This window comes from Onychostoma macrolepis, chromosome 16 (genome assembly GCF_012432095.1).
Source record: "Onychostoma macrolepis isolate SWU-2019 chromosome 16, ASM1243209v1, whole genome shotgun sequence".
Taxonomy (NCBI): domain Eukaryota; kingdom Metazoa; phylum Chordata; class Actinopteri; order Cypriniformes; family Cyprinidae; genus Onychostoma; species Onychostoma macrolepis.
Window position 1 is genome coordinate 29,903,273 of NC_081170.1, and position 10,285 is coordinate 29,913,557.

A 10,285-nucleotide genomic window follows, 5' to 3' on the forward strand; every position below is an offset into this window, starting at 1 on the left:
ACGTAAAACTGTGTTTTGTCTGTATAGATGTGCACGTTTTGTTGATGACAGACATCCTGGTGTTCATGCAGGAAAAAGACCAGAAGTATATTTTTCCCTGTCTGGTGAGTAACTGCTTTCTGTTGGCTGACTATCAGTGGATTCACAGATACAACTGAATTTCTATACAGTATAAACAAAAGCTGTATTAGCTACAATATGAAAGTAGAATTTTCAAACTAAAAACATTTTGTTAGTCAATGTTTAATTTAGTTTACTTACTCTAAATAAAGACAACTTTGAAAGACCTTAATGTTCGGTGTGATGTGTTTTTAAAATATGCATCATATTTTTTTATGAACTACTATGAACTCACTTTTTTCAGTGCATATCTTTCTCTTTTCACAGGACAAACCGGCAGTACTGTGCCTTCAGAATTTGATTGTGAGAGATATAGCCAATCAGGAGCGAGGAATGTTCCTCATCAGTCACTCCACACCTCCAGAGATGTACGAGCTCCACGCTGCCTCCAAAGACAACAGAAACACTTGGATGAAACTCGTTCAGCAGACAGTGAGCAAGTCAGAGTCAATTCACAATTCTTTGCCCCAACATCTCAATGTACCGCTAAAATATCTCCGCACAAGCAACACCAAACACTTCATCACTTCATCTCTGTATTCCTCTTATGCAGCTGTCCATCAAGAGTGGATTTCCCTCTGATTGAAACTGAGGACAAAGCTTTGCTACGACGACTCAGAGGTTTGTATCAAAAATCTGTTGTCAAACCACCTTAGCTTTGCTCAGTTTTTTATTTTGTTTTCATTTTTGTTTTGTTTCTTTCTCTCTCTAGCTGATATCCAGCAGAAGGATCGTGAAGTTTTGGAGCTGTTGCAGGAGCGTGTAACATTGTTCTCTGATTTGGCCGAGGCCACCGGAGGTCAGAATGTTAACGTTCCCTCAAACTCCAGAAATATATTCAGAGCAGATACGCCCTACGCTCCCCAGGCGGAAAAGCTACTGAATGACGCCATTGTTGAGGGTAGGCAGAGGAGTGTACAGCATTATAGATAATACTTAGTAATGAAGAACATTAACACTGCTTTCTTATTTATTTCAAAATTCAGTGGACAGACTGAGTGAAGTGCTGTTGGGTTCCTGCATTGAGCGTTCACAGTCCTGCACATTGAATGGTGTATCGACAGAGGTACAATTCACCTCTAAAACAACAGGTACCATATTTGTATTACAATTTTTTGTAATTACACTATTTCTTAAGCTGTATTTTGGTCTTGTTTTTACAGTAAAATATTAACATTCTAAATACAAAAAATAATTAATATTAAAAATAGAATAAATTAAAAGTATATAAAAAAATATACAGATACTGACATTTCAACATTACTGAAAAAAGGTAAATAAAACTATAAGTGTAACGGGGCTGACGAGACACGAGACGTGCGGATCCAAGTGCAAGCTTTTATTTAGAGACATGGTCATAAATACAGGCAGGGTCGAGCAATGGCAAACTGGTATGGCAGGGACAAGACAAAGAGTAATCCTAGGGCAAGCGAAGGTCGACGATCAGCGAACAGTATCCAGTGGGCAAGGCAGAGAGATAATCCAGGCAAGGGAATAAGCAGAGTCCGAACAGGGAGACAGGGGTAAATACTGGGAACATGAAAGTGAAAGTGAAAGTGAAAGTGAAGTGACATACGGCCAAGTATGGTGACCCATACTCGGAATTTGTGCTCTGCATTTAACCCATCCAACGTGCACACACACAGCAGTGAACACACACACACTGTGAACACACACCCGGAGCAGTGGGCAGCCATTTATGCTGCGGCGCCCGGGGAGTAGTTGGGGGTTCGGTGCCTTGCTCAAGGGCACCTCAGTCGTGGTATTGAGGATGGAGAGTAGAAAACATAGACTAGAAAACAACAAAAGTTCCGTATCGCAGCTAACACTAGGGGAGTGAAAAACGCAGGACAATACAGGAACTGAACAGAAACACGGAATGGCACAGAAAGGGTTATTCCAGGAAACACGGGTAGAAATAAACACAGGAGAACAGGTAATGCAAGACTAGGATACTGACGAGGGCTCTGTAGAGTTGCTACGGCTAGGGGAGCAGTAAACGCATACAATACTCAGCCAGGAGGGAAACAAAGTCCAGGGTTTAAATAGTGTGTGTGATTAGTGATGCTGTGTGATCAGTGCCTACAGCTGTGTGTGCAATCAGTGCAATGAATAATGGGAAATGGAGTCCATTGTGATGTATGGTGTGAAAGTCCATGTGGTGAGCGAGTGACCTCTGGTGGTGAATGAACGGAAGTGCAGACCAGATTCGTGACAATAAGATATTAAGAGTAGTTTCGGAGACTTGTTTCATTCTGTTACATTTATTGTTCTTACACCAGGGGCAATTAGTTTTTAAAGATACAGTCATGGCCAAAAATATCAGCACCCTTGGTAAATATGATCAAAGAAGGCTGTGAAAATTCATCTGCATTGTTAATCCTTTTGATCTTTTATTTAAAGAATTCACAAAAATCTAACCTTTCATTGGAGAATAAGAATTTAAAATGGGGGGGGAAATATCATTATGAAATAAATGTTTTTCTCAAATACACGTTGGACACAATTGAGCACATTGATTATGAACATGAAATTATCCAGCCATGGCTTCCTGTTTCACAGAAATATAAATAGGAGGGAAAACAAAGGCCAAATTCCCTTAATCATCCATCACAATGAGAAAAACCAAAGAATATATTTCTGATGTGCAGCAGAAGATAACTAAGCTTCACAAATTAGTGAAGTGGCTTTAAGAAAAGAGCTAGAGCAGTGAAAATTCCCATTTCCACCATCAGGCAATAATTAAGAATTTCCAATCAACATAAAATGTTAGGAAACTGCCTGGAAGAGGACGTGTGTCTATATCGTCTAATGCACGGTGAGAAGGAGAGTTTGAGTGGCTAAAGACTCTCCAAGGACCACAGCTGGAGAATTGCAGAAAATAGTTGAGTCTCGGGGTCAGAAAACCTTAAAAAAAAAATTGTCAAACAGCACCTATATCACCACATGTTGTTTGGGAGGCTTTCAAGAAAAATTCTTCTCGCTCATCCAAAAACAAACTCCAGCATATTCAGTTATCAGACACGACTGGAACTTCAAATGGGACTGGCTTCTATGGTCAGATGAAACTAAAAAATTAGCTTTTTAGCAGCAAACACTCAAGATGGGTTTGAACACAGGGATAAAAAGTACCCCGTGTGTACAATGAAATATACTGCTGTATTTTTGATGTTGTGGGCCTATATTTCTGCTGGAGGTCCTGGACATCTTGTTTAGACACATGGCATTATGGATTTTATCAAATACCAACAGATAAAAAAATCAATAAGTCAAGTCAAGTCAAGTCACCTTATTTATATAGCGCTTTTACAATGCAGATTGTGTCAAAGCACTTAACAGTATCAAATTGGAGGATAGAGTGTCAGTAATGTATAATGATAAGATTAAACACTCAATTTTCAGTTAAAGGCATTTCATTATTGAATTCAGAGATGTCATTGTCTAGCTCAGTTTAGTTTAAATAGTAGCTGTGCAATCAAATCGGCGATAATCGCTAGAAATTAAGTGTCCCCAACTGAGCAAGCCAGAGGCGACAGCGGCAAGGAACCAAAACTCCTCTGTGACAGAATGGAGAAAAACCTTGGGAGAAACCAGGCTCAGTCGGGGCCAGTTCTCCTCTGACCAGACGAAACCCGCAGTTCAAAAGTTTATATTTCTATTTTAATTTTGTTGCAATTTCTAACAATAGTAGTATTATGTAGTTAGGTATTTTATTATATTTTAGTTATTTTGTTATTTTTGGTTGATATATCTAGGGATATATCTCTGGGGTCATCTGGGTGTCCTGGTCTCCGCTGACGATCAGGGCTGTAGACATCATCTCTTGGTGCTGATCCACCATCTGATCGGATACGGACTGAGAAACAGACTAGGAAAGAAACAAACAAATATTAGCGTAGATGCCATTCAACTGACGATGTAACGAGTACATCGTGTGTTATGGGGAGTGTTCCCGGTTCCGATATTCCAATAAGTGACTGACTCTGTTAGAAATCTTATAATGGGCCATGTGTGGATCTTCCAACCGTACAATAATCCAAACACAAACCTCAAAAACAACACAAAAATGGGTCACTGAGCACAAAACCAAGCTTCTGCTGGCCATTCCAGTCCTCTGACCTGAACCCTGTAGAAAATGAGTGGTGAACTGAAGAGAAGCACCAACATGGAGCTGTGAATCTAAAGGGTCTGGAGTGATTCTGGATGAAGGAATGGTCTCTGATCTCTTGTCAGGTGTTCTCTAACCTCATCAGGCATTATAGGAGAACATTTAGAGCTGTTAAACTGGCAAATGGAGGTTTCAAAAAGTATTGAATAAAAGGGTGCTGTTAATTGTGGCCAACGTGTATTAGAGAAAAACATTTATTTCATAATGATATTTCCCCCCATTTTAAATTCTTATTCTCCAATGAAAGGTGAATTTTTTAAATAAAAGATGAAAAGGATTAACAATGCAGATTAATTTTCACAGCCTTCTTTGATCATATTTACCAAGGGTGCCGATATTTTTGGCCATGACTGTACATCTAACAAAATGTAGTGAAATTAAAACTAGGAAATAAACAACTATTTGCCACATTCTCTGAAAACAAATTTTGGTTGCACTTTATTAATACAGTATGTATTACATGTACTTACAGTGTACTTACCTAAGAAAGTTGTAGTATTATAAGGTAACTACATGGGGTAGGTTAGGTTCAGGTTTAGTTCCTAGTTGTTACCTACTTATTGTAATTACTATAGGTACATAGTATGTACATGAGGAACAGGACTGTAAAATAAAGTGCTATCTTGTTTTAAGAATATTCAGATCATTTCTACTGGGAATTAACTCATTTATTGTAGGGGTTTCTGTAATTAATCCTGATTAATCCCCCCTAACTTTAAAATTTGTTATGAATATGTGTCACATTCGTGACAGTAAAAGACAGTATTAACTGGGCGTTGTAGTTTGTCATATACACGTATACATGAATATAAGCTTATTTTGCATATATTGTATTATATTGTCCCCATGGCATTATGGTATTTTCAAAAGGGATTGAAGATAATAAAGCTATGAAATAAAACTCCAACGGTTCCTCCTTATCTCTCATATTTCTTTCCTTGAAATAGATAAAGGAACGATATCAGTTAACGGAACCCATCAAATAAACAGCCCATCTAACAAGGTAAGGTCTGACAATTTACATGAAAATATTCCTCTGCTGACATTCCAGTACATATTGGATTCATTATTATTATTTATTATTACATTTCACAGGACAGGAATGGGAACCAGCTGCAGGACAAGATGTTGAATGAGGTACACCTTAAGGAAGCTTTAAAAAATATATATATATTGAAGATAAAAACAAAGGTAACTGTCTGAGCTATTTGTGTTGTAGGAGGTGTGCCAAAGACTTGTGAACCTCAGCACTCAGCTTCATGCACTACAGGTGAGATTTAGACAGAGAAGTGTGCTAAATGGTGAGATTTCAGACAAGCATGTGCTAAGTGACTCGTTGTTGCTGTGTCTGCAGGCTGCAGTGGTCAAGCAGGACTCAATCCTGGAGGTGTACATGCAGAAGGACTTGTGTCCCACTACAACAGTAGTGCTGGAGGCAGGTGGTCCTGAGGGTACTCAGGGAGATCTGGCAGAGCTACAGCGCAAATACAACCTGCTGAAAGGAGAAGTGATCCGACTACAGGCCGCCCAGGACAAGACGGGCGACAGAGCACCAATTCAGCTTGAAAAACAACTCCAAGAGCTGCGGCTTAAAGACACAGTGGACACAGTGGACACACGTGACACGTTGATCTCACAGGAAACAGCAGTTCAGGTGGATGGCATGCAAGAGGACGGCAAGATGGCGATATTTCCTCGAGCTGACAGTCCCAGAGGTGAGTCCTCTTAAAACTATTCTCAGTTGTGCAGCATTCCTTTCCCTTTTCTCCCCTCAACTGCTGTATCTCCTGCACACTATCTTACTATTTATTACTCTGGGAACATGTAATATCTTGCCTCTCTTTCTTGGTTCTTGTCCTTGTCTTTGCAGTGGAGATAAGTGTTTGGTGTTCTGTTAATGAAAGTGATACTATTAAAACTTATCAATGGCTAAATTTCCATCCACATATTTTAATCCTCAAATTTTGGGATATCAAGAGATGTATTTTTATTTATTTTTTAGCTAAGAAAACGTGCATAAAATATGATGGAAAAACGTTGACTGAATAAATTTTATGCACAACTCGACTTTGCTTCAAGCCAGTGTTTTTCAGGGGTTAATAGTAGAATTGCATGGGGATTGTGAGTTAAAAGGTAATGATTACCTCACAAATAGATTATTTTGTTTTCCAGCAATGGTCATGTGATTGTTAGGAATAGTTAAATCAAAAATAACAATTTTGCTGCAATGAATAGGTGTTGTCTACGGAGCCCCTAAAGGGACATGGTGGTGGACTAAATATTTTTCAAATGTTTTGCGTTCTCTTGCAAAATGTTTGTGTTCCCTCGAGAAACTTTACGTTCCCTTGCATAACTTTTGTGTTCTCTCGCAAAACTTAAGTGTTTTCGTCCCCCATAGAAAAGCACGCTTAACGTGGCTTAATATGAAAAACAGTGATAAAAAGCTAAAATTTGAGATTTTCTTAAAAATATACACTATGTACAGAAAAGCAACGTGCCAAGAGTTTTTTATAATGTTTTGTCTACGGGGCTGAAAACACATGAAACTGCGCGTTCCGTTTTGGGCTCATTTGCTTTTCTCTGCTTACTATAAACTGTAAACAGATTTGGTATTTTTAAATTCGTTCATTATTAAGCGTTTTTTACGGGGGAGAAAAAGCCTAACGTGCAGGGCATTGCGTTCATATTCTGGGCTTTTCTGCTTTATTAATAGTAATATTATTATTAAGGTTTTTAATATTAGCCGAATAATGTTATCAGTATTTATTATTATCGAATTTGATCCTCCAATGTCACTGTTTTGAAACATTAAGCCACATTAAGCATTTTAGAATGTCCCAAAACCGTGCCTTGAACTAAACACTGACTGTATTTCTTTATACTTGATTCCAAGTTCAAAATCAAACTCTATGAACATACAGAGCTGTATGAATGAACCACTGCAAGCTGTAAAGTAAACAGGAAGTGTTTGTCTGAACTCAACTGAGAGAACGCAAATATCTTTGCAAGAGAACGCAAAAGTTTTGCTAGAGAATGCAAAAAAAATTACAAAATATTTTTCCTCCCACTCCAAATTTTTTCCACTACCATGTCCGTAGTTGTCAGAATGAGAGTTCAAACTGCTGATAGAGACACAATAATCCACAAGTAATTCACATGACTCTAGTCCATCAGTTAACATCTTGTGAAGTGAAAAGGAGTGTGTTTGTATTAAACAAATCAATCATTAGAGCGTTTTTAGCTTCAAAGCTGTCGCTTACAGTCCTTAATCCATAATGTTGATTTCTCCAGTGAAAAAGTCATCTTGACTGAATCAGGTGAGAAATATGCAAAGATCAGTCATGGAATTTTTCACTGAAATAATCATTATTATGGATCATGGACTCCACAAGAGACCGTTTTACAGTTGAAATACCTTAACGATTTCTTTCTTACAAACACCAAATTTTCACATTACAAGATGTTACCTGAAGGACTGGAGTGGTGTGGATTACTTGTGGATTATTGGGATGTTTTTATCAGCTGTTTGGCTCTCATTCTCACGGCACCCATTCAGTGCAGAGGATCCATTGATACATTTTTATAAACTAACATCTTTCTACATCTTGGGTGGCCTGAGACAAAGTGTTTTTATTTTGGATAATTTTATGATACTTTGTGCCAGTTTCACAGTAAGTAGCCTACAGATTTGGTTCCCTTGAACAAACGGGATGGAAACTTTATTGCTTTATAGGCTAATGTTTTATGTGATATTCCACATTTTTGTTCAAGCTTAATTCACAACTTTGGATGGAAACATGAGAATTATAAACTTTAAAAATCATTTTGCTCAATTTTATCACAATGAACAAAATGTTTTTATGAGATTCATCCTAATATTTAACCATCAATGGTCTCCATCACATTGCATATAGAATCACACACTGCTTTGTCTGGTTTTCAGATCTGCAGGATATTCCAGAGGAGAGTGAGTGTGGGACTGAAGCTCACAGTTAACATCAGCTCGACTGGAAGATCCTACCGTAACCTCCTCCAGAACTCTAGAAACTCACCTCAGCAGTCAGCTATGACTCAAGGCCTGTTCACACCACGCCAAATACGGAAAAATCAGGTGTGGTTTATTTAAGTTGAATGAACTGCTGTTAATATATCCGACACTAACATTTACATGCTGGCAATGTGACAGATATATATATATATATATATATATATATATAATTTTTATTTTTTTATGAATAGGGAATGCAATTCTCTTTTCTAACTGCTCATAATGCTGCTGGTGCTCATGAACAGACTATTTTGCTAAACAACAGTGAATAGCAGAGGAAGAAGTCCAAATCTTTTCTCTGTCTCTGAATTGTCTTGTATTTGGTGTTGTTTGATAAACACCATAGCGAGGGCTATTTGAAAATATGTAAATACTGTTTTGATTTCCTTTCTTCTCTGTAAAAAAAACGGGTGTCTCAAACGGCACAACACTTTGTGTACTGGAGTAACCAGGGTAATTCTGCTTTTTCTATAAGCGCCTCCTTCTCTCAGAGAGTGATTTAGCCCTGCTGTTTTTTACGCATTGGTTTGAACAGACACAATGCTCAAATTTGTGACCAAATTTGTGTTGGTGTGAACAGGCCTTTACTCTGTAGAATAATGTTATTGCATTTTATATTAAACATAGTATAGAACAATTATGTCTTTTTTTTAATCAAGATTTTCAATGTTTTTGCAAACATTGTCTACATTTTACAGTTGTTATTTAAATGGGTAATGGTGTATTTTTTTTAATGAAAGGACTAAATACTGGGTTGGAACTGAAGGAAACATTAGAAGATATTCTGTGCTTGTGCTGACTTCCAGTTTTAATATATTGATTGTCAATTTTAGCTGTTATATTATTGGAAGGATGTGTCATTGGACATGATTTTCCTCTGCTTAAAATAAGTGATATTACGTTAAAGATGAAATGTAGCACATTGAATGCCCTGCTCATTTGGCAGCAGCTTAAAAAAGACTTTGAATGCAGTTATAACTACAGTTTGCCTCCTATAAATGATAATAAATGTTATGAACAGTGGAGGTTTTCTCTTGTACTGAAAAAAAGAAGAAGTTATTAATATTGATATTGATAATGGAATGAAGTGGAAAAAGATTGTAAATTCTTTTCTGGCCACTTGAAATCACACTAAAGCTTTGTTTAATGTCACACGGTTGATATTGTCTATGTATAAATGTATTGAATGTTCGAGGAAGAACAGCGCCCTTTAAACATAGCTGTTAAATCATTGTTTATATATTACATTTTTTATTCATTTCATTGTACGGTGTGTTTAAATATATGGCTGTAATCATGTATTTTGTCATCTATATAAATGCATTGACAACTGCTTTATTGTATTTCTTTAATCTGAACATCTGAACATTTTCCAGTCACATGAAGCACAAATGTTCTGCTATCTCTCACTTCAACCCCACAAAGTACTACACAAGACAGAATGACAATTATTTCATTCAGTATATATTTGGATTTCTAGATTTGATCTAAGCATGTTTGACATGCCAAATGTCTCATTTTAAAAATGTAGATGAGAGAACAGAGAAGGCGGCTGTATTTGGGGAAGTCTGGCGGTTTCAACTTCTCGTTGTGGACCTTAATCTATGTAAGCAAAGGCAAATAGCACAATCCATTTTTAGTTGAATAAAGTAATGACATTTTTCCCCTGTTAGAATGTCAGAAGTGCCCCACAGGATTAAAATAGAATTTAAAAATAAAATGTATCATTTTAGACAAGCTCACTTTTTTTAAACTAGTTTTTACTAGCTCAACAATCAAAAAAAAATTTTCTACCAATAAGTCTAATACTGGTTTTAATATATTATAGCTTCAGTAAAAGCATGTTTATGACACTGCATCTAAGCCAAGAGAAGCAAATGTGAAAAAAGAAGAAGCTTGAATTGTTTTGTGACTGGACAAAATGCTTATGCATAAACCCTAGTAAAAAT

The 10,285-nt window shown here is 37.1% G+C and overlaps 1 protein-coding gene across 1 annotated transcript in view; it reads left to right on the top strand.

Moving 5' to 3' along the window:
* The window catches only part of arhgef2 (rho/rac guanine nucleotide exchange factor (GEF) 2), a 45,785-nt gene extending 36,117 nt beyond the window's left edge, over positions 1–9,668 (top strand). The window contains exons 12-21 of the mRNA XM_058746816.1: positions 28–104; positions 388–560; positions 674–741; positions 833–1,021; positions 1,107–1,211; positions 5,236–5,291; positions 5,384–5,425; positions 5,508–5,558; positions 5,643–6,003; positions 8,232–9,668. Of these exons, the coding sequence (XP_058602799.1) occupies positions 28–104; positions 388–560; positions 674–741; positions 833–1,021; positions 1,107–1,211; positions 5,236–5,291; positions 5,384–5,425; positions 5,508–5,558; positions 5,643–6,003; positions 8,232–8,284 (1,175 nt within the window). The 3' untranslated portion in view covers positions 8,285–9,668. The remainder of the gene's footprint in view (positions 1–27; positions 105–387; positions 561–673; positions 742–832; positions 1,022–1,106; positions 1,212–5,235; positions 5,292–5,383; positions 5,426–5,507; positions 5,559–5,642; positions 6,004–8,231) is intronic.
* Positions 9,669–10,285: the final 617 nt, after the last annotated feature.